A 24,229-nucleotide genomic window follows, 5' to 3' on the forward strand; every position below is an offset into this window, starting at 1 on the left:
AGAGACCTAAACATTGCAACACTCAGGGTTTTGTCCCATTCAAAATGTGCATCAGCCATACTGGATGCACAATCCTACAGAATGGATGCAGAAGAAATATGTACAATGTACGACCATAACTTGACCTTTAAAACCAATATCAAAATGGTATGTCTGGTACATAAGCCTGACCACAGGGGCTTGTAACTCTAAAAACTACCATCAAGGTATATACTATCACTGATGGGGTCTTAGTACTACATAAAAGGATCCTTTTATATAGTACTAAGACCCCGTCAGTGACAGTATATGCCTTGATGACAGTTTTTAGCGTTACAAGCCCCTGTGAGCCTGACCACCAACCTGGTACATGATCAGTCATTGTCGTATCAACAAATCCTTATTGTATGTTGGGACAGATGTAGCAATATTCACTGTATAAAATTCTTGACAAAGTGATTTTTAACTTATAATACAGTACATTACACCACTTTATATAACCTTCGTATTTGCTCTAAGGACCTGTGAAGATATGTGTTAGAATTTGTCTTCAACAACCAATGCTTGTCATAAGAGGACACTAACGGAATCGGGTGGGAAGGCTTGCTGACTTGGTTGGCACATGTCATCATATCCCAATTGTGGACATCAATGTTTGTGCTGTTGATCACTGGATTGTCTGGTCCACTCCAGGCTCAATTATTTACAGACTGCCACCATACAGCTGGAACACTGCTGGGTGTGACAGTAAACAACCAATACAATCCATCTAATAACCCTTCAAATTAGTAATGTATGGTCCTGTGAATCCCTAGTCTAGAGGGCAAGCTAAAGCCCTGCAACAGAGATAAGGGAGACCAGTACATAACACTGACTGACTGAGTTTAGTTTTACGCCGCTTTTAGCAATATTCCAGCAATATCACGGAGGGGGACACCAGAAATGGGCTTCACACATTGTGCCCATGTGGGGAATCAAACCCGGGTCTTCGGCGTGACGAGCCAACGCTTTAACCACTAGGCTACCCCACCGCCCCCAATACATAACAAAAATCCCAGAGGCCATGACACTACAACAGAGACTGACTAGGGTTCCCAAGTTTAATGTGTCCAATAAGTCTGTACAATTAGAAGACCATCCTGTGTGGGAACTCCTTGGTGCGGAGTGAGAACATGGAGCCTAGATATCCAAACAGGAGCTTCTTCTCAGGACTCTTCCTGAGGACATCCAGCAGCTGCTTGTCGACCTCCTTCTGGTCAGTCTTGTGCTGCTCGGACACTTGGTACCTCTGGAACACAATTACAGGAGGGACCATTAAGCAACGAGTCAAACATAAGTTTCTGAATGAATGTATTTTAGTCTTTTCTCTCTTCAGTTGTACATAAATATATAACAGATCATGTCGTATAAAGGTGAGTGGAAGAGTATGGTTTTACACTGCTTCCAGCAAATATCAGCGGGAAACACCAGAGATGGGCATCACGCATTGTACCCATTTGGGAAATCGATTGATGAGCGGACTCTTTAACCATTAGGCTACCCCACCTACCCTTGTATAAAGGTATGTTGAGAGAAACTTCATGGAATTTGAATATACATTCAAAATGAGTTCTTGAACATACCTGAACTTTACAAACTATTCTCTTTAATTGCAAAATTCCATTCAAACTGACATTCCTTAACCAATAAGACGTTTTACAGAAACAGACTGTTAGGTTGGATGATTGTAAATAACTTCAAAACATATCCCAACCTCTTTCTTAGTGTCAAATATCTCTCCCTCGGTCTGCTTGGCCTTTCGCTGCTTGGATCTGCGGAAATAATCATCATTAATTCTGTCGGGCAGCTTCACACCCTTAATGTCCAACCTGGTCTTGGTGGCAATCACATAGATCTGGTTGATGCGACGAAGGGGGCAGTTGTTCAGCTGGTAGGGTCCTGTGGAAGAGATCACAGTAGGAAACATGACGCCAATCAGAGATTGTGAGATCATCATATTCGTTTAGAGGTGAGGTGAAGGTGGAATTTGGTTTAACGTCATGCTCAAGAATATTTTGCTCAAATGACGACATGCATGCGTGTGTATGTGTAGGTGCAGCTGCTTGTACTAGCCCAGACTGAAGCTGGTTTTATAGTGCTAGCCCACTGAGATACCATGCTGCAGTGAAGCATGAATACCCCACTCAGACACATTATACTGACTCCGAGCCGACCAGTCCTTGTTGTACCCATTAATGCCGAGCGACAGCCAGGGACCAACAAGAACCATATTTTAATGTCTTTTGGTATGACGCGGTCGGGGATCGAACCCGCGACCTTCGGCTCTCGGCAGGCGCTCTCTAACCACTACACACCACAGAGGTGGTCATAGGGAGAGAGATATTTAGAGAGAGAGGGTAAAGTTGGAATAACTTTGCCTTGAACATTACAGTATTCGGTCTGTCTGTCGGTCTGTCAGTATTCCAGTTATATCATGAAGTGTTAGATGGATCTAGTTTGAAAGACCAAAAACTTGAATGTCACCAACATTTACCACTGGCACCCATGAGCGCAGGTATGCTTGCAACATACCAAGAATCATAATTCGGAATGAACCGGGATTTGAATCCACAATCTAAAGTGTTTTGCAGATAGCTGCACCTTAGCCGATTGGGGCATGCATGGCCCCTACAGCTCATCGAGTCTAAATATAATTGGCCATTTGCTTTCTCCAACACCTATGGGGCATGGTCGGCGAGCTCGCTAAGGCGCCAGGCTAGTGATCCATCGAGGTTGATGTGTCGGGATCGTGCCCACCTGTGACCGAGTGTAAAAACCTTGGAGTCAACTTTGGGTGCAGACTCTTTACAACCCCCTGGTGTACAGTACACAACCCTGTGCACTTAAAAGAACCCACGAATCCGTTGGTATATGACCAGATGGTGGCCACATGAATACATGCAAACACCTAGTGACGGGTAGAGCAACGTGCAGTGAACTTGGACAAAGTACTGTGACTATGTGTCCCAGTCCACCCAGCTGTGAATGGGTACCTCGTAAGGATGAGAAATAGGACGCAATAACTCGGTGCGCCTAGTGGCTGCAATAGAAGTATGATTCCTGGGGAGTTGAGATTGATAATACTATGTGCTGTTGAGATTGACATCCAGTGATCGAGGGGGAAAAATATCGGAGCCTAGAGCATGTACTAGTTGCTTGGATATGTGCGCTATATAAATATCGTATAATAATATGTCCTTTTTGTCAACACCATCACCATCCTCTGTTACACAAAGTGATAATAGCTACAATGATCCACAGCGTGTTAAAGAATGTGAGTTACAACAGTCTCACTTTAACGTAGAATGAGACACAGGAAACGAGATCACCCACTATAGTTATTAGAGTGAGTGAGTATATTTGTTTGCCACTTTTGGCAACATTCCATCAATAGCACGACGAAAGACACCAGACATGGGCTTCACATGTGTGGATACCCGTAAGTGACATGTGGTTAGTTACATGAAGGTCTGAACCAATGTTTGCCTCAAAACAGATAAATTTCATTACAACAAAACACAATGATAAAAATACACTGCAGAGTTATGCCCCCTTAGTTTCACAACAGTACTATTCCCACCACATAACAGAACGGGCCACAAAAAAATGGATTCACATGCTGATCCCATGTGGTGAATGAAACTCAGAGTCAGCTTAATGTGCAAATGAGAACATAACTGCCTCCCCCCTGCGCTTTTTACACGAGATTAATCCCCCCCGAGTCAGTATAGTGAACACTGCATGTATTTTGCTTGTTTAGTTTGTTGTTTAACGCGGCACTCAGCAACATTCCAGCTATATAATGGTGGTGGCCTGTAAATATTTGAGTCTGGACCACACAATCCTGTGATCAACATCATGAGCAATGATCTACGCAATGGGGATATGATGACATGTCATCCCAGTCAGCGATCCTGACCACTCACCTCATTAAACAAGTATTGGTTGCCTAAGACCAATTTAAAGAGGATTTGGTGGTCATATCCATATGGGTCATGCATGTCTTCCTATCCCTATTATATAGACCTATGCTCATGATGTCAATCACTGGAATGTCTTGTAGAAGACGTGATTACTTACAGCCTGCTGTTATACTGTTGGAAATTATTGATGGTTGTATTAACTTCTAACATATGCCTCGCCGTGATGTTGCTGGAATATTGCTAAAAGCGGCGTAAAACCAAACTCGGTCAGTCAGTCAGTCTAACATATGCTGAAGGATCAAACAGAAGTATGATTTTTCAATTTGGTGTGTGTGTGAGTGAGTGAGCGAGTTAGGTTGGGTTTTAGACTGCTTTTAGCAATAATCCAGCAATATCACAGCGGGAATTTTCAATATGAATCTACAAGTGTGAGAGGACAAAATGACCGGAGTAGCCACTCACCAGTAACAAGAAGCAATCCGGAGTTCAATTGCTTCAGGAAAACAACACGCTGAAACAAAGAACATTGACAATCACTCTAATCAATATTGCTAAAAAATGAATCATCATATGCTCTAAGAAGTATGTTTCTTATTGTTATGTTTGTTAAATCGAGACAAACAACTGATATATGACTAGTAAAACTGCAATGTAAACAACATATTAGGAAGTAGCCTCAATCGTCTTGATCATGGTATTACTTGGTGCCTGTTTTGTTTGCACAAGGTCATGATTATGTTCCATTTTTGCCCACGACTTTTGTGGTGGGGTCTAAGCAGTGTTCACGAATAGCGTCTGACCCTCTGACAAATCCGGCAGATTCGCCAATGGTCTGATAGAAGTCTAAAACCCACCGACCCCTGTGTCTGTCTGTATATTTCACAATGACTTTGACTGAAGTTGTTATATGTGACATGTGACACTTGTTTTCTGTTTATATTTCTTATGTTTGTTAATAATTTCAATGCCAATTATTAGAAATGTTCAATCTGAAATGTGTGTTTAATTTCATTCTATGGGTCCTGTGAATTTTCAATGGGTCAGACAGACATCTGAAACTTGCAGGACCCAATGTCCTGTTACTTTGAAACACCATTCGTGAACACTGGTCTAAGATCACAATTGATTATTGAGCAGTCTGCATATTGTGAGCAATATCCAGCACCAGTAAACAGGACTATTTTAACAACAGGTGAGCAAGTTAAGTTTTACACCAAACTTAGCAATATTCCATCTATATGGCGGTGGTCTGGACCAGACAATCCAGTGATCAACAGCATTAGCATCGATCTGCGCAATTGGGAACCGATGACATGTGTCAACCAAGTCAGCGAGCCTGACCACCCAATCCCGTTAGTCGCCTTTTACGACAAGCATAGTCGCCTTTTACGACAAGCATAGTCGCCTTTTATGACAAGAATGGGTTGCTGAAGACCTACTCTACCCCGGATCTTCACGGGTTAATTTAACCAAAGCAAGGTAACAGGTCAGTATCTTAACCTGATAATAACCATTCTCACCTTTCCCTTATGTCTGCCAGCGACAATGATGAGCACAGTGCCGGGGCTGATGGTGGACCTCAGCTTGTGTGTATGGTTTTTGAATGCCTTCTGTTTGTGTTTAAGGTCACGAGGCTTGTCTTCTGTTGGGTAGTAGCGGGGCTGTGAAGAAAGGAACTCGGTCAGCAGGGTACACCAAGCTATATGTCATAGTCATAAGAGTCTAAGGGAGATAATTCAGCTTAAATTTTTGCCAGGTTCTTTCGGAGCATCAACACTGTCTACAGATTGGTTTCACAGGACAGCAACTTCATACTGAAATTCATACTAGTCTACCAGCCTGATACTACTAGATTGTGATGAAGACAAGTAAAAATACAGCAATGGTAGTCTTCACTGACCAGCTACATTCAAGGGCAGAAGTTCTGAACCAGCTCAAGGCATCCATTTGGCTACAAATTGAAACTGAAAACTGACAGAAAATGTAAAACATTGAACATTTTGGTTGTGTTCAATCAGAATTAGCAAATTCAAACAAGTTCACTACTGGTGCTCTGGAATTGTCTGCAAATAAACACACATTTCTTAGGGTGAGAACAGGGCTGGTGAGCTTGCCAAGCTGTAATGGCATTAGAAAAACTGGTTTTGAATAATTGCCGCTCAGTATTTTAATTATATTACATGTCGGTTTGGTATTGGATGGAGGCCCAAAGTGATGCAGTTCTCAAATATGCACAAGAAAGGTACTGACAAACCTATAACCAAGCATAAGAATCCATTGTCATAACATTCCGGCATGCCTACCCCACACAGTGAATTGCTGCTCTTAGGTACTTGTGTTCCAAATAAATGAAATAACTGATGACCCGCAGATCTAAAAAGCTATGCAATTAAAAACACCCAATTCTCAAATGTTCAAATCGAGTAAATAAATTGATTTATTAACTTTTCATTGGATGATCATTTATTTACTACCGGCAACTTGAAAACCTGAAAAAGAGTGAGTGAGTTTAGTTTTACGCCGCACTCAGCAATATTCCAGCTATATGGCGGCAGTCTGTAAATAATCGAGTCTGGACGAGACAATCCAGTGATCAACAGCACGAGCATCGATCTACGCAAATAGGACATGATGACATGTGTCAACCATGTCAGCGAGCCTGACCACCCGATCCCGTTAGTCGCTTATTACGACAAGCATGGGTTACTGAAAACCAATTCTAACCTAAATCTTCACGGGTCAGTGAAAAAGAGAGACTGTGTATTTGCAAAAACATTTGATGAAGTAAGTATGTTTTATTGTCTTGTGTGATCAAGCTTTACTGAACTTTACCCTGAAAAGCAGTGAAATGATGGTGACTGATCAATGATGATGGTTGACAGGTCGGTTGATTAAATCATTTTCACAGAACTCATACTTAACACTTCTCCTTTGGCTCACGCTTAGCCACCAGGGCTAGAGCATTAGCTCTGAACACCAAACACCGATTTTGATTTCCTATATGAGTTTGGGGTTACAACATGTGTACAATATGTCGAGCCCATTCCACGAGTAAAAATCCATGTCACTGATCTCACATGAAGCAATTGACTGACTGATTGATTGACCACCCAATCCCTTCAGTCATCCCCTACATGCAGCAATGCATAGGAGGGCATTGGAGGTTTTTTCTGGGCTGCATGTCACTCTTTATTGTTGATCAAACTCACATATCTGGTGATGGCCACACGTCTAGTTCCTCCATTTTTGTCTCCACCAATCTTTTTTTCCACATATGTTGGTTTCTTGACCTTTTTCTTAGCCGCTAGGGCTCCTGGCGCTGGTTTGGGACCCATCTGAAACATACGTTAGGAATAAACATTGTGAAGACTGACCACTGCAGATCACTGCTGACAACGCAGAGTTAGAACGGGGCATTCTGGTCAATGCACAATCAGATAAATCTCAAGACTCTGGAGGAAGCATCACTTTCCGGGGAAAAGAGTTCATTATGTACCCCACGCCTATTTTTGCGATGAGCAAACACTGTAATTTAGTCTATAGTTTATAGTTAAAAATTAGGTGGGGGTACGTCGCTTCTAACCAGCATTAGTTGCGGGGAAAACATTCAAACCCAGAATCTGTTTTAAGAAATTTTGTCTTTCAACACTAAATTTCTGCAGATGTTTTATATCAAATAATACAACACTATGAAAACTTGTGATGTAGTAACTAGATGAGAATATGTTTTGGGAACAATTTTCAAATGTAACCAGGCATGTTATGAAGCATGTTGATTGGTTAACAGCAAAGGTGATCCACAGACTTGAGGTGGGATACAATGACCCCTGATCCTAACATGTCAGCTCTTATAACAAGTATACCTATTTCACATATGAATCCATTATTGTCCACAATTTATGAAGAAAGGCAAGTAATATAAATATAACATTACAACTTAAATGCATGCACTAATCTGCGATTTACCATCTAAGAGGCATCTACGATTAACCAATTCTAGTCAAGTTCAGTCATTCATAGTATCCTACAGTTAATGATATACGTAAGTCCCCATCACAGACTCGATCATTCTACCAACTTGGCAAATTGAACCATCAACGATTGGATATCTGACTGTGCGAATGCATTTCGGTTCCAAATACATAATTTCAAAGTGACATAAAATTTATATTTTCCTCGTGAACGAAACTAAAATGTGAAAGATGACACATAATGTTGCACTGGACATCTGTACACGTTTAAGTCACATATTGTGGATTCTGTCGATGTAAACACCATCTATAATCATGTGTCTCGTGAACCTGCCTTCACTACATGCCGGGACAAAATGTGTCAATAAACTAATAATGCCTGATAATATCCACCTAATACTGCCATATTACGAAAACCAATTTATTATCCCATTTGAAATTGTTGTTATAATGCAGGATGTCAAACAATCATATCGATAATACTGGATTATAAAATGCGAGTCGGCATGACTATCCACCTACATCGCCAATGAAGTTGCAAAAGGAAGTCACAAAGTGCAACGTAGTGCACTTGCGATCCTAAAAGTGATGACGTAGTACACGGATCTAAGGGGGGACAACACCATGCTTCTTTCTGAGGAAATAGAAAAGACGATGCAAACATTTCAGTGCATGCGGTGTTAACATAAACGACTACAGAATGATGCCAGTTGCTGGTAATGAATGCATATGATGCATGTCAATTATGTTAATTAGTGCATTTACTATCAGGGCACCAGTAGATATTTTAGGTCGTATATGTTCATCTTTGTTTACATGGTGTATACTATCTAAGATTGAAAATTATTTCAAAATAGAGATCACGAATCCAACTTACTCTCTAAGTGAATTTTGTCGGAAGCTTGTGGGTTATTACTGCATCTCTAAACAGCCCTTGTCTTTAGATACCAACAGCGCAATGGCTAATAACTGGATATGCAACGCAAGTTATCACGTTACCAGGTTACAACCGCGTAATCTTGATTCGTGAACATAAGGGAAGTGCGGCGAAAAATCATATTTTAAATGCACGATTTCATTTTGTATACTCACTGATTATTTTATTCATTGATTTAGCAAATTGAAAATGCCTAATATTCCACTCGTGAATGAAACGTTTCTTTACCAAAGCCATTTACAACTGTGTATATGTTTTGTTGTTGTTGTTTACGCCTCACTCTAGAATAAGTCTAGCTTTGTGAGTGTATGTGACGGTGGTCTGTAAATAATTCTGTCTGGACCTGACAATCCAGTGATTGACACCATATACATTTATCTACGCATTTGGATACAATGACATGCATCGAACCTGACCACACGGTCAGTTTAGTTATTACAACAAGACATGCATGGGTTGCTGAACACCAGTTCTACAGGGATATGTAAATAAATAGTGTAAATAATGGCAAATGGCACTAGAGGCAACTGCACTCTAACTAATTTTCATCCATAATAATAATAATGAGAAGTCTTATAATGCGCTAATCTCTACGCAACAAAGCATGCTCAAAGCGCTAACACCCTGATTATTATTACCCCGGATAACCCAAGCTGCCTGTTAGGCGCTAGAAGGTTATAGTCACATGACTTTATCCAACCAGGTACCCATTTTCTGTTGGGTGAACAGAGGCAATTTTGAACAAACTCACTTGGCTAAGGTGAGACCACATGTATCACATGTGCTTCGTTGTGGGGCGCAGGACCGAAGTCCTAGAAACTCTCAGGAGTCAAGCTGTCAAACACGGTCACCCATCCAAGGACTGTCCAAGCTCGCTGTTGCTTAACTTCGACTGATTCATGACCTGCGCTCTGTGCACAGGACCACACGCCACCACGTAGACTGTGCACATTGCATTTCTTTACTGTAAGAACTGTTAAAGTTTCTTAGAAATTCTACAAAGGGGACATTTGATAGAAACATAAGCAAGAGTATTTTCAGAAATAGAATGGTTATGAACAAAATTAGTTAAAACATTAATCCATAAACTTTATGGATTATGATTACTAGACAATTATGTCCACCTTTTTATTTTAGGTTTTGTTCAAAGTACAATCTGTAATATATGCTCAATTAAAGTGAATAAACAAATTAGGTGTTACCTTCATGGTGAAGATTATGGATCTTTCTGTCTCAAGACAAAAGCCTGATGCCCGTTTACATAAAATATATTGCAGTACAACGTTTTGAGTGAAATGTATACACAAGGACTTAATGAAATCATGATACTCTGAGATGCTGAACAAGGTTGGGTATAACTGTATATCAGGGTATGGTACATCTGTGCACTATAATGGGTTGTGTGATATGCATGTACCTACCTTAAGATCAACTCTGTATTAGTGGTGGTCCGATTAATTGAAATAATCGAAGATTGGTCGCAGTGCCTAAACGACTAAGCAATCGATTGTGTTTTCTCATAATCGAACACAACCAATTTTGGAACACTTGTTTGCATCAACAATATTTTACACAAGGTTAGTTTTGTCTGTGTCATTAAATTTACATTTCATAAGCACTACAAGCTCGTTCCAAGTCATGATTGAATTTATCTTAAAGACACCAAGAAATTTATGTTCCTAACATACTAATCATCCTTTAAATATGCGAAATTTGCCAATGGATTTTGTGCAATTTGCAAAAGACCCAAATTACTACATGTTTTTTCTTTTTTTTTGTGTGCATTAACAAAGATAACAGGAACATTTGATAAATGACGCAAACCAATTATTTTCGATGATTGATCTGTTGTAATAAACCAATCATCAATTATGAGACTTTAACCAATTCCCAACACTACTCTGTATTCTTTTACAGATGGTTATGGAGGTGAACAGCAGATTGACTACAAGGGAAAGTATAAGACTCTAAAGAAGAAGTTGAAGCTCCTGGTTTATGTATGTGTGCCTGTCAGATAATATAATTGTCATATATAAGGATGATGATGATATTTATAATGCACCAAATCTGCACACTAAAGCTAGCTCTAATGTTAATATTAATGCATTTTTAAAGCTCAGCAATTATGATGTGCTCTGTGTGCAAGCAGAAAGTTTATTTTGCTGGAACTTGTAGTATATTTGAAAGAGGAAACATTGGTAGCAGTTTTGATAGTATCTGGAAGCCAGTTCCAATTAGAGACAGCTGTGAAAGAAAACATCTTTTTCCAAAAGTAGAAGATTTAGATCGGAACAGAAGAGATGTTGATCTTGTGAGCAGAGGGTTCTATGAGGACAGTAGGCTAGTAGGAGTTTTCTGAGGTATTCTCAACTCCCTGGGGAGTCTAGAACCCACACTGTCTCATGGGATGCTCAGAACTGAGGGAGCTTTTGAACCTATAGTCACAAAAACAGCAAATGTGGTTATGCTATGTTCACATTATCACAATTTGCGACACGACTGAAATCGTGGTCTTAATTGTGGACTAATTGTGGTGATCCTATCAGATCTTGAGGTCAGTCGTGGCAATCGTGTTGATCGTAGAAAAAGTTTGGACTGGAAAATTTTGAGCGCAACATATCGCATCTAATTGTGCTTCCAAATCGTGGTGATTGGAATCAATCGTGGTTGTGGGTTGTAGTGTTCACTCTGTTGACGTTTAAGAAACAATGAAGTTTAAGAAACAATGAAGTCCAAGGTCAGTCAGGCTGTATATATATCCCGTCCTATCATATCAAAACGTATGTGATCACCTATCCAAACCAGAAATTTCAGGAGATCAGATCGTGGACAATGAAAGCATACGCATCCGGTGAAAGCGCCCAACAAATCATATCAAATAATCATCGATTGCCAGAGATCTTGCATTCACCTTTGTATCCAAACCAGAAATGTCAGAGAAGTTCCACGATCATGCAGGAGCAAGAATGTTTCAATTCGGGCATTAAGTAGGAATCGTATGGAAGCTGCCCATTTAGTAGGCTACTGAAGCTCCAAGAAATCTGAAGTTGGACCTGTTTGAACTTCTTCAGCATTATGCCCAGTGATTTATAATGTGAAGTAAAATGGCATGTACAGCTTCTTCATGGTTGTGAAAGTGACATTAATAAACGTCTGAATGACACCGTTTGATTTTTCAACATTTCTCATGAGAGTGTAACTGATGCATTTGGTGTAAACACTGAACAATTACTTCCACATTCTGTGGAAAACCTTATGAATTCTCTACCATGGATAAAGTATTTTATCTTATTTTTGAGCATGTGGACTTGTTACTTTGCATACTCTGGAGAAGGTCAGAGCTGTGATGTTGATCCACAATACAAAGGTTCATACTTCTATAAAGTCATGCAAAGTGAATTTCAGTTGTTAATTGTCCGCTCCCTGTCACTGTTTGTGATACAGCCATATTTACAAAACACGTACCCGTTGATGCAAGTCACAATTGCTGAAATACTGACGATGTGACTTAAAATCTTCACCCAACCCACTCACTCACTCACTCACTCACTCACTCACTCACTTCGTTGATGCAAGGGGAATAATCTGTTTGCTTTTATTAGTTTTCTGCTGGATCGGCTGCTGCAGTATGAGAAGGTGAACGACTCCTCGGAGACAGCGACGCCACAGCTTCCAGTGACAGTGATGGAGATGGCCACAAAGACACCCCAGCCAAAAAGTAGGTCAATACTTCTTATATGTAGCTATGCAGGGCTCCAGATAAGGGCCGTATCGGCGTACGTACGGATAAAAAATATGCACGATACGGTAGGAAATATGTTAGAAAACGTAGCAGATACGCACCACAGCAATGGCGTACGGTCCTAGAATCATTTGCAGACGTATTTATCTGAAAAAGAATTGTTGAATTGTTTATTGACCTGTTTACACAAGAGTAGCAATGTTGTGGCGTAAATATGAAACGAAACACACGATTACTGGGACTCCATTAAATTTCATTCAGTACTCTAAATGTACTCTTACGTTTTTCCAGTACTCCTATATTGAAAAAATAAGGAGTACATACTCCTGGTGTTTAAAGATTACCTGGAGCCCTGCTATGTATGACAAATGTGTTTTGTTGAAGAGAGAGAGAGATAGAGAGAAGGGGAGGCTAAAGCAAGCATAAATGACTGAATCAGAAATCATTATGAGAGTGTCACTCGCAGTTTTTGCCAAAGAAGTCTTCATTATAGACTGCATCAGAAAATGTCACTTCAAATTATACTGGATATGCATCAATAGATGCATCATGACATCATTGTGAGTGTGCATCACTTGCAGTTTTTGCAGCTGTTTCCTGCTGTCATGGGACCTGCTGTGATGGGACCCATGAAGATCCAGGTTAGAACTGATCTTCAGCAACCCATGCCTGTCGTAAGAGGCGATATACAGGATCGATGGGGAGGTCAGGCTCGCTGATTTGGTTGACGTATGTCATCGTATGCCATTTGTGTAGATCGATGCTGATGCTGTTGATCACTGGATTGTCTGGTCCAGGCTCGATTATTTACAGACCGCTGTCATATGGCTGGAATATTGCTGAAAGCTGCCATAAACAACAAACCAAACCAAACCAACTTTTACATGATGTTGTTCTATGTAGGCGGAAGTTGGCTGTTTCCTGCTGTCTTTATGTGATGTTGTTCTATGTAGGCGGAAGTTGGCCAGTGTGAGTCTCGGGCAGTCTGGGGTGCCTCCTGAACTGGCTCACCTGATTGGAGGCGGCGGCATGGCAGGGTTGTCAACACAGGTGAGACAACAGCTGTGTGTCTTGTGTCAACTACAAACATTACAATGCCATCACAATGCAAATAGTCAATATGACTTTAGTTTGATTGTTTATTCTCCATCATTCTCTATGAACATGTGACTCTTCTAGTGTTGGGAATTGGTTGAAATCTCACAATTGATGATTGCTTCATTACCAACGAACAATCATCGAAAAAAATTGGTTAGCGTCATTTTTCAGATTTTCCTATCCAGGTTGTTATTGCAGATATGTATAACATGATGCAACTTGCTACTTTAAAGTGATGACTTATAATATATCATGAACATAAACTTGGAGTCTTCAAGAAATATTCAGTCATGGCTTTTCAGTTAGTGAAGTGAGTTTTCTATGAATTAAACACGTTTTCAGGCACTGACAACTTCAACGATATGTTCCATTGTCAAGTATTTCAAAGACTAAAAAAGTAGTTAAAAAATTGTTTATGTTCGATTATGAGAAAATGTGATCGATTGCTTGGTCGTTTGGTCACTTCGACCAATCTTCGATTATTTCAATTAATCGAACACCACTAGACTCTTCTGACTCATATCAGGAGAAACTGTCCTATCCCGAAACATGTCAGTTGATCAAGCCTGACACATTCTTATATACAAGACGATGATGATGGCGATGATGATTATGATGCGACGACGATTTGGAGATTTAACATTTGCTTTCCCACATGATGCATATTTCGCTCATGGGCCCACCAGGCTTTTGAGTGCTTGATTGAAAGAGGGGTGATTTTGTATGAAAGATAGGGGTTAAGGGTTTCATGTTTGATTTTTGTATAAATTTGGATTCTTGTATGAATTTGGAATTTTCAGGTATTGGGGGTAAGGGGTGTCCTTTACTGTTAGAATGTTATGATGTTTATTCAGTGTGGTACAAACCCTGGTTGAGAATCAGTTGTTATGATGTTTATTCAGTGTGTGTATTGTCTACAGGTGTCGGGGTCAGCTGTTAGAATCAGTTGTTATGATGTTTATTCAGTGTGTGTATTGTCTACAGGTGTCGGGGTCAGCTGTTAGAATCAGTTGTTATGATGTTTATTCAGTGTGTGTATTGTCTACAGGTGTCGGGGTCAGCTGTTAGAATCGAATCAGTTGTTATGATGTTTATTCAGTGTGTGTATTGTCTACAGGTGTCGGGGTCAGCTGTTAGAATCGGTTGTTATGATGTTTATTCAGTGTGTGTATTGTCTACAGGTGTCGGGGTCAGCTGTTAGAATCGGTTGTTATGATGTTTATTCAGTGTGTGTATTGTCTACAGGTGTCGGGGTCAGCTGGAGGTGAAAGTGGTAAGAAGAAGAAGACCTTGAAGAAAGGAAAACGTGAGTGTGTTGGTTTGTGTTGCTGTGGTATTCAATTCACTAGAACTCTGAGGAGTTGATGACTCGTGTGGTAATGCTTTCCTAAAAACTAGACCCAACCCTGTGGGGTTAAAAGAGTGAGTGAGTGAGTTTAGTTTAACACCGCACTCAGCAATATTCCAGCTATATGGCAGCGGTCTGTAAATAATCGAGTCTGGACGAGACAATCCAGTGATCAACAGCATGAACATCGATCTGCGCAATATGGGAACCGATGACGTGTCAACCAAGCCAGCGAGCCTGACCACCCGATCCCGTTAGTCGCCTCTTACGACAAGCATGGGTTACTGAAAGTTCATTCTAACCCGGACCTTCACGGGTCTGGGGTTAAAAGAGACAGCTTAAGGGATCAGGTGCTCAGGCTTTGTCATCGTACTTTTATAGTATTGTTCGCTGCTCATATTAGTCACGGGATTGTCATGTCCAGACTGGACTGACTACAAGATTTAGTCATATAGCTGGACAATGTTCAACGGCTAGCAAACTGTTGGTACAAATTAGGCACAAGATAGATTCAGGTGTGAAATAAAATTCTCAAAATTGTAGTACAATCAGATCTTTTGAATAATTTCTGGGAATAGAGCAAATATAACAGTAAAGTATGAATGAGAGTAAGTGAGAAACCAGTTCCAAGCATGAGAATTACTACATCTTTAGCATGATTTATAGCAGAAACTTTGAACATTGCCAGCATAGTGATGTTGCTTTGTGTGATAACAGCTACCCCAAAGTCCTCGGAGCGCAAGTCAGTGAAGAGTCAGCCTGGTCAGATGACCCGAGAAGAGCTGGAGCGCCACCTAGATGCTAAACAGAACTCATTCGGCATCGAGAAGGCGCCCACGCTTCTTCCCATGGAAATCTTCAGCAATGATAACTCCAACCCAGACAGGTAAGACCACTGATTGCAGAGTTACTGCTTCAGTTTTCACATAGATATTGTCAAGCTAAATATAATCATTAAGAAAAGAGTGACATCATTAGTTATATAGTTCTGTTTTAGTAAATCAAAAATGAATATTCGAACACGTTTTTGGCCACATTCTTTTTTTTTTTTTGAAACTTGAGTCAGTGAATGAGGTTTGACATTTAAGCCACGTGGAGCTTAATTTCGTCTGAAATGACTAAAACATAGCTTCTGGGGGTAAGTGTAGGAGTGATTATTGTTTTGTCACATTTAGAAATATTCCAGTATTATGGCATTCTCTTCCCACAGAGGTTACTCCTGTCATATCTTCCTACGTAACCTCTGTTCTAATACGGCCCTTTCATGGTGTGAGCTTTCAAGACTGGTGATTGGAGGCAATCAGATTTAGTTGTGCAATCAGCGACGTTGTTTCAAAAGTGATCATTCGCAAGGCCTCGGTAATTTCCGTATGCTTCGAGAAAACTAAACCTCTTCCCCTGCGCGATGCGCAAACGTTTCTTCTAGACAGAACTCAGTCATGTTATGGCGGATCAGTGGCGTCTCCATCGCCCTCGTTGACATCGGACAAGCTTGCCATCAAACGTCTTGTGTGTAACATCAACACAAGTCCCCGGCAGATGGGGGATATTTGTTGCCCCACATTTGCTTGTGTTAGTCAAGTTGAATCTAAGTCGATGTGACACGTGTTCTGATTGGATAGAAAGAAGGGAGATAATTCGTTTTGCGATCTTTTGCCGCTAGGGATTTTACGAGAACCGGGAAATATGGCCGTATTAGAACAGAGGTTCGTAGGAAGATATGACAAGTAACCTCTGTGGGAAGAGAATGGTATTATGGTAGGGACTCCAAAAGTGGTCTTCATATATTGTACGATTCCAGGGAATCGAACCATGGCCTTAGGCATGATAGTTGAACACTTATTCCTATAAGCTCCCCCACCACCCCAGAAAAAATTAAAAGTTTTTGAGAAGCATTGATAGAAATGACTTTCACATCAAGTCTCACTGCAGTTTTGCTCAAAATATATGAGAAGGGTTTGGATTATAATTTAGAGAGGCACATACTGTAGCTTATTATTGAGATGATCTTCATGTGTTGTTTGACATGGAAATTACGATTGTACGATAACTATTACTTTTGATTAGGTGGTAATTTAACGTGTCAGCATTTTGAAACTTTCCTCCAAAGGTATGTTTCCAGCCATTACCTTATTCACCTGTTGCGAGGACACACCCAGAAGGCTGACATACTCAACAAATGTTTTATGAGAAAAAACATATTTTATCTATTAAGGTATCTATCTGCCATATTGGAAAGGGGAGAAAGTCTCTCGTCTGGTGGGTGTGTAATGACGCACAGCAACCTAATATGACGTCGTCAACCTGCATGTTTTGCTTGTAGCAGAGGATGTAAGTGTTCGCACCGTCTCATGACGCACCAGATTGCCCACATTGCATATCACGCTCATCTCGGCCTCTGTGTATGTAGAGAAGGCCCGTTTTTGTTACTATGTGGTTTGTAGGTTCTAAAACTGTAGAAGTCAAAGTGAAAATGAAAGTAACATCTTTTTCTAAAGTGATTGTTTTTCGTTATTGATGATTGGGAATTGTGGAAGAAAAAGATTAAACAAATTCATTCCCTTAACATATGTATGTATAAGTTATTATTCATGTGTGAATTTGATAAATATTCTCAATTTGGATTACAAGATTTTCCGAATTTTTGCATTTTTTTAAATTTGTGAAATCTTGAGGATCTTTAAACCACATAGTGAAAAAAACACCAAATTTCATACATCAAAATCACGACTTTTGAATTGATAATTCTGAAACTAGAAATTTTGCATGACACATGAAGCAATGTCAGACATCAAAGATTATAATTTTGCAGAAGAAAAACCCCAGAAAAACATCATTAGTAAATGCTGAGTCCTTAAATTACCAGCTACCCAATCAGTGTTGGATGAGATGTGTCAAGGGTGTTGGAGGACCTTGATTAAACAACTAATGTTGTGTTAGTGACGTGTGTTGTATATTTCAGTTTGAGTGACATCATGGGAGGGGAGGAGGATGACACCGACCTCATCATCGACGTCCCCAACTGAGGCGTCAACAGCATACTCCATATTCATACTAAGAGGTCGAAACAGTCCAGTGACTTGGGTTTACTGGCAAGAATTGTTGCCGTAGATGTTCTTGGTTACATCTGTACCTGTGTCCTTTGATGGAAGGGAACGTGACAAAACATGCTTTACCGTGGAGGGGAGTATGTAGACATAGGACTCATGTGGATGGAGGATATTGTGTAGTGTTCAATGTGTTTGTTGTAGGTCTATATGTGCAGTAGCTACTTGTGACCCGTGAATACTCGGCTTAGAATTGATCTTCAACAACCCATGCTTGTTGTAAGATGCGACTAACAGGATCGGGTGGTCAGGCTCACAGTGAGTGAGTGAGTGAGTTTGGTTTTACGCCGCTTTTAGCAATATTCCAGCAATATCACGGCGGGGGACACCAGAAATGAGCTTCACACAATGTACCCATGTGGGGATTCGAACCCGGGTCTTCGGCGTGACGAGCGAACGCTTTAACCACTAGGCTACCCCACCGCCCCTCAGGCTCACAGACTTGGTTAACACATGTCATCATATCCCAACTGTATAGGTCCATGCTCATGTTGTTAATCACTGGATTGTCTGGTTCAGATTTGTTTTTATAGCTCGCCACCATATAGCTGGAATATTGCTGAGTGCGGCATTAAACAAACAAATTTTAATACATGAAGAACAAACAAACGGTAGCTGTTGGGTAATATGAAAGTCTTGATGTCGGTTCTATGCTGGTTATCCCATGGATATCCACCCTGGACAAAACAAACATTCTTGAAACTTCTTTCCATGTTTCAAGTTTTGTGATAGATTTCTGTCATTGTGACAGTTGTCTTTGTGACAGAATGTAATTGTGATGGTGAGGTGAGGTGAGGTGAGGTGAGGTGAAATTGGGTTTAACGTCGTGCTTGAGAATATTTCCGCTCATAGGACGACGTGCATGCGTGTGTATGTGTATGTGCGGCTGCTTGTACTAGCCCAGACTGAAGCTGGTTTTATAGTGCTAGCTCACTGAGATACCATGCCGCAGTGAAGCATGAATATCCCACTCAGACACATTATACTGACTCCAAGCCGACCAGTCCTTGTTCTACCCATTAATGCCGAGCGCCAGGCAGGGACCAACAAGTACCATATTTTAACGTCTTTTGGTATGAGGCGGTTGGGGATCAAACCCGCGACCTTCCGCTCTCCAGGCGGACGCTCTAACCACTACACCACGGAGGCGGCCAATTGTGATGGTTATCATTATGACAGGTAGTGACTGACAGATGGCTATCACAGTGATGGATAGTTACAAAGATGATGGATAGTTATCTTGACTGATAGTTATCACTGTATTACTGTTGCTAAATCTTATCTTATTCTTCAGGAAACATTTCTGTCACCCATGCTCATTTTCTCTGAATAATTCGTTTCACATGCATGCATTTAGAAATGGAATGTCTAAATGCATCAGAAGCTCGGTGAAAGTACTCAGGATCTCATCATGATGATATCACAGCCTGCCTACTTACACTGCTGATAATATACCTGTCATTTTTGACAGAATATTGTTTACAGGAAGCAACTTCTTAAGCTAATATTGAATTACCTTGTCAGATAGCATAGGTATTCAGGACGGCTTTGTCTCGTTTACAGGAGATAGTTGAGAATTGTAAAAAGGCGATATGTGCTGCATTGTACGAAAGACTCAGTTGGGGAGGTGAATTTTCATCTCATTAATATGTAGCAATCACTCATCTTATCATGGCTGTCTATATTCTCTGTCGGACTTTCAGTATTTCGAGGACATATTTGTGATACATTTTGTCATGATACATATCTACATAGTGAGATCCTAATATGATACGCTCGTTAAGATCTGGATTAGAATTGGTCTTCAGTAACCCAGGCTTGTTGTAAGAGGTGACAATCAGCAATCACTCATCTTATCATGGCTGTCTATATTCTCTGTCGGACTTTCAGTATTTCGAGGACATATTTGTGATACATTTTGTCATGATACATATCTACATAGTGAGATCCTAATATGATACGCTCGTTAAGATCCGGATTGGAATTGGTCTTCAGTAACCCAGGCTTGTTGTAAGAGGTGACGGGATCAGGCGGTCAGGCTCACTGACTTGATTGACACATGTCATCATATCCCAATTGCATAGGTCAATGCTCATGCTGTTGATCACTGGATTGTCTGGTCCAGATTCGAACATTTACAGACTGCAGCCATGTAGCTGGAATATTGCTGAGTGTGGTGTTAAACAACAAACAAATCCAAAGATGAAGACAATCGACTCTCAGAAGCATCCTTATCTTGTAAACTTAATTGACCTGGTTCCGATTTTTTTTTACTCAAATTTCAAAGTGAGTTTGACAATTTGAAACAGTTGAATTTCTAAAATCAAAAAGCCAAAACAACTTAAGTAACCTATCTGCCAAATATAAATTGTCTACTAGGTTTGAGTTTAATATCAATTTCAGTTTATTCTGGGAAATACATTTTCCAACCTTTTCTCAAATTTGAGTGAAAACTGTTCAGACTTGCTGACTTGGTTGATACATGTCATTGTACAGTGGAAGCCCTCTAAACCGGCACTCGTTGGGACCGACAAAAAATGCCGGTATAGAGGGCTTGCCGGTTTAGAGAACTTTTCGCTTTTCAACCTGGGAATGATTTTCCGTATGCCGTAAAATACGACTGAACAATGTGTTGATAGTCATCATATTCGACGCTCACTTTGAACTGTTTGATGTGGTATCGTGTCTTCCAACGTGCCAGCCAACCATCTGATGCATTAAACTCGTTGACATTTAATTCTGAAGCAAACTGAATAGCTTCTCTTTCAAAATAGGACCAGAAATGGGCATGTTTTTACAGCGGGCAGTCGAAAAAAAAATCATGCTGGTTTAGAGAGCGTTAATTACTGTACAAACAGTCAATCGCCAGATTAGAGGGCGTGTAAATGATCATAAATTAACACGCTTCTGCCGGGACCAAGTTCTAGTGCCGATATTGAGAGCATGACGGATTTGAGGGCTGCCGGTTTAGAGGGCTTCCACTGTATCTCTTTTGCGTGGACTGAGACTAATGACATCAGTCACTAGATTTTCTGGAACTGGGTCGATTATTTACAGATTATCACAGCTGGAAGTCTGCTCAGTGCACTGTTAAACAACAAACAAATATCACACGTAATATTTACGGGGTAAATTTGTGTAGATGCATCGTATTGTGGCACAGGCTATCGTCAGTTGATGAATAGTAATAGTCCAAAAAGACATGGATTTTGTGTGTGAGCTACAAGTGCTGACGTCTGCTGACAATGCTGTTTCTTGTACTCACCTTGAATGTTTCTTTGACGCTTTATTTCTCTCCATTGTGCTCATCTTCATTCTTTTTTTAATAAAAAGAAATTGACTATACATGCAGCTGTTTGCGTTCTTGATATAATGGTTCTAAAAAATACTGAATCCACGACTGCAATGAGTGAGTGAGTGAGTTTAGTTTTACGCCGCTTTTAGCAATATTCCAGCTATATCACGGCGGGGGACACCAGAAATGGGCTTCACATCTTGTACCCATGTGGGGAATCGAACCCGGGTCTTCGGCGTGACGAACGAACGCTTTAACCACTACGCTACCCCACCACGCCCCACGACTGCAATGAAACCTCAGACTGTGGCCATACATTTGAATACAACATGATAGTTTCCCAGTTGTCCATGAGCAACATTGTATTAGAGAGACAGACCTCAAAATGGACACAGCAGATCTTGAGGTACTGCCAGTTGGTTCAAGCATTTGCTTGTCACATTAAATGCTCAGGTTTGATTTCCAAATGTGTATCTTTATAATATTGATGGAAAATTATTAAACGACATAGTTAGATATTTCATCTATTTCATCATTAGATGTTTCATCTATCTGTGCAGACAGGTTGTCTTCACTCTAAGATGCCTGAGTAAACAGGTTGTTGGAGTTTTCGGGTGTTTCCTGTAAACAGGTTCTCTAGTTTTCAGGTGTCATTATGAATAGGTAAAATCTGCCCAGTGTCTGTGTAAACAGGTTGTCAGAGGTTTCTGGTGTCGGGGTGTACAGGTTGTCAGAGCTTTCAGGTGTTGGTGTGTACAGGTCAGAGCTTTCAGGTGTCTGTGTGGACAGGTTGTCAGAGTGGACAGGTTGTCAGAGCTTTCAGGTGTCTGTGTGGACAGATCAGAGCTTTCAGGTGTCTACACAAATAGGTTGTCAGAGGTTTCAGGTGTCAGTGTGTACAGGTTGTCAGAGCTTTCAGGTGTCGGTGTAAACAGGTCAGAGCTTTCAGGTTTCTGTGTGGACAGATTGTCAGAGCTTTCAGGTGTCGGTGTAAACAGGTCAGAGCTTTCAGGTTTCTGTGTGGACAGATTGTCAGAGCTTTCAGGTGTTGGTGTGTACAGGTTGTCAGAGCTTTCAGGTGTTGGTGTGTACAGGTTGTCAGAGCATTCAGGTGTCTGTGTGGACAGGATGTCAGAGCTTTCTGGTGTCTGTGTGGACAGGTTGCCAGAGCTTTCAGGTTTCTGTGTTGACAGGTTGTCAGAGCTTTCAGGTGATTATGTGGACAGGTTGTCAGAGCTTTCAGGTTTCTGTGTAAACAGATTGTCAGAACTTTCAGGTTTCTGTGTGGACAGGTTGTCAAAGCTTTCAGGTGTCTGTGTGGACAGGTCAGAGCTTTCAGGTTTCTGTGTGGACAGGTTGTCAGAGCTTTGGATGACAGTGTGTACAGGTTGTCAGAGCTTTCAGGTGATTATGTGAACAGGTTGTCAGAGCTTTCAGGTTTCTGTGTAAACAGATCGTCAGAACTTTCAGGTTTCTGTGTGGACAGGTCAAAGCTTTCAGGTGTCTGTGTGGACAGGTTGTCAGAGCTTTCAGGTGATTATGTGGACAGTATGTCAGAACGTTCAGGTGTCTCTGTGGACAGGTTATCAAAGCTTCCAGGTGTCTGTGTGGACAGGTTGTCAGAGCTTTCAGGTTTCCGTGTGGACAGGTTGTCAGAGCTTATATGACAGTGTGGACAGATTGTCAGAGCTTTCAGGTGTCTGTGTGGACAGGTTGTCAGAGCTTTCAGGTGTCTGTGTGGACAGATTGTCAGAACTTTCAGGTGTTGGTGTGGACAGGTTGTCAGAGCTTTCATGTGTCTGTGTGGACAGGTCAGAGCTTTCATGTGTCTGTGTGGACAGGTTGTCAGAGCTTTCAGGTTTCTGTGTTGACAGATTGTCAGAGCTTTCAGGTGTCGGTGTAAACAGGTTGTCAGCTTTCATGTGTCTGTGTGGATAGATTGTCAGAGCTTTCATGTATCTGTGTGGACAGGTCAGAGCTTTCATGTGTCTGTGTGGACAGCTCTGAGCTTTCATGTGTCTGCGTGTACAGGTTGTCAGAGCATTCAGGTGTCTGTGTGGACAGGATGTCAGAGCTTTCTGGTGTCTGTGTGGACAGGTTGCCAGAGCTTTCAGGTTTCTGTGTTGACAGGTTGTCAGAGCTTTCAGGTGATTATGTGGACAGGTTGTCAGAGCTTTCAGGTGATTATGTGGACAGGTTGTCAGAGCTTTCAGGTTTCTGTGTAAACAGATTGTCAGAACTTTCAGGTTTCTGTGTGGACAGGTTGTCAAAGCTTTCAGGTGTCTGTGTGGACAGGTCAGAGCTTTCAGGTTTCTGTGTGGACAGGTTGTCAGAGCTTTGGATGACAGTGTGGACAGGTTGTCAGAGCTTTCAGGTTTCTGTGTAAACAGATTGTCAGAACTTTCAGGTTTCTGTGTGGACAGGTTGTCAAAGCTTTCAGGTGTTTCAGGTGATTATGTGGACAGGTTGTCAGAGCTTTCAGGTTTCTGTGTAAACAGATTGTCAGAACTTTCAGGTTTCTGTGTGGTCAGGTTGTGTGGTCAGGTTGTCAGAGCTTTCTGGTGATTATGTGGACAGTATGTCAGAACGTTCAGGTGTCTCTGTGGACAGGTTGTCAAAGCTTCCATGTGTCTGTGTGGACAGGTTGTCAGAGCTTTCAGGTTTCCGTGTGGACAGGTTGTCAGAGCTTTGGATGACAGTGTGGACAGGTCACTACTTTCAGGTGTTTGTGTGGACAGATTGTCAGAGCTTTCAGGTGTCTGTGTGGACAGGTTGTCAGAGCTTTCAGGT

The 24,229-nt window shown here is 41.1% G+C and overlaps 2 protein-coding genes and 1 long non-coding RNA gene across 4 annotated transcripts; 2 read left to right on the forward strand and 1 right to left on the reverse strand.

Annotated features, from left to right (window-relative positions):
- Positions 1–1,065: 1,065 nt before the first annotated feature.
- LOC124273830 (60S ribosomal protein L6-like) lies at positions 1,066–8,547 on the reverse strand. Its single transcript, XM_046709140.1, has 6 exons — positions 8,435–8,547; positions 7,151–7,276; positions 5,462–5,602; positions 4,404–4,452; positions 1,733–1,917; positions 1,066–1,267 (listed from the first exon to the last, which is right to left on the reverse strand). Exons 2-6 carry the CDS (start codon positions 7,274–7,276, stop codon positions 1,106–1,108), a joined length of 663 nt encoding a protein of 220 aa, XP_046565096.1. The 5' UTR covers positions 8,435–8,547; the 3' UTR covers positions 1,066–1,105.
- On the forward strand, positions 8,491–11,837 carry LOC124273832. The gene is made up of 3 exons (XR_006897751.1): positions 8,491–8,628; positions 10,767–10,846; positions 11,808–11,837. It is a non-coding gene; the product is annotated as an uncharacterized LOC124273832 (long non-coding RNA).
- A 584-nt stretch (positions 11,838–12,421) lies between these two features.
- LOC124273831 lies at positions 12,422–18,415 on the forward strand. 2 transcript variants are annotated; one of them, XM_046709142.1, is made up of 6 exons: positions 12,422–12,567; positions 13,545–13,641; positions 14,935–14,995; positions 15,755–15,923; positions 17,253–17,368; positions 18,000–18,415. In XM_046709142.1, exons 2-5 carry the CDS (start codon positions 13,621–13,623, stop codon positions 17,329–17,331), a joined length of 330 nt encoding a protein of 109 aa, XP_046565098.1. In that variant the 5' UTR covers positions 12,422–12,567; positions 13,545–13,620; the 3' UTR covers positions 17,332–17,368; positions 18,000–18,415. The 2 variants fall into 2 exon arrangements, with proteins under 2 accessions (XP_046565098.1, XP_046565099.1); XM_046709143.1 differs by lacking the exon at positions 17,253–17,368 and having other exon boundaries at positions 18,000–18,414.
- The last annotated feature ends 5,814 nt before the right edge of the window (positions 18,416–24,229 follow it).

The sequence above is a fragment of the Haliotis rubra genome, unplaced genomic scaffold, assembly GCF_003918875.1.
Source record: "Haliotis rubra isolate DU_JTF1 unplaced genomic scaffold, ASM391887v1 Scf1849, whole genome shotgun sequence".
In the NCBI taxonomy this organism is placed as follows: domain Eukaryota; kingdom Metazoa; phylum Mollusca; class Gastropoda; order Lepetellida; family Haliotidae; genus Haliotis; species Haliotis rubra.

Bases quoted from the DNA above. Each gene is read 5' to 3' on its own strand.
- LOC124273830 (XM_046709140.1), bottom strand. From the start codon at position 7,276: ATGGGTCCCAAACCAGCGCCAGGAGCCCTAGCGGCTAAGAAAAAGGTC. The intron at 1,918-4,403 runs GTGAGTGGCTAC...TCTCTTCCACAG, and splicing joins CGGATTGCTTCTTGTTACTG to GACCCTACCAGCTGAACAAC. The intron at 1,268-1,732 runs GTTGGGATATGT...ATTGTGTTCCAG, and splicing joins TATTTGACACTAAGAAAGAG to AGGTACCAAGTGTCCGAGCA.
- LOC124273831 (XM_046709142.1), top strand. From the start codon at position 13,621: ATGGCAGGGTTGTCAACACAG. The intron at 14,996-15,754 runs GTGAGTGTGTTG...GTGTGATAACAG, and splicing joins GACCTTGAAGAAAGGAAAAC to CTACCCCAAAGTCCTCGGAG. The intron at 15,924-17,252 runs GTAAGACCACTG...TTATCTATTAAG, and splicing joins GATAACTCCAACCCAGACAG to GTATCTATCTGCCATATTGG.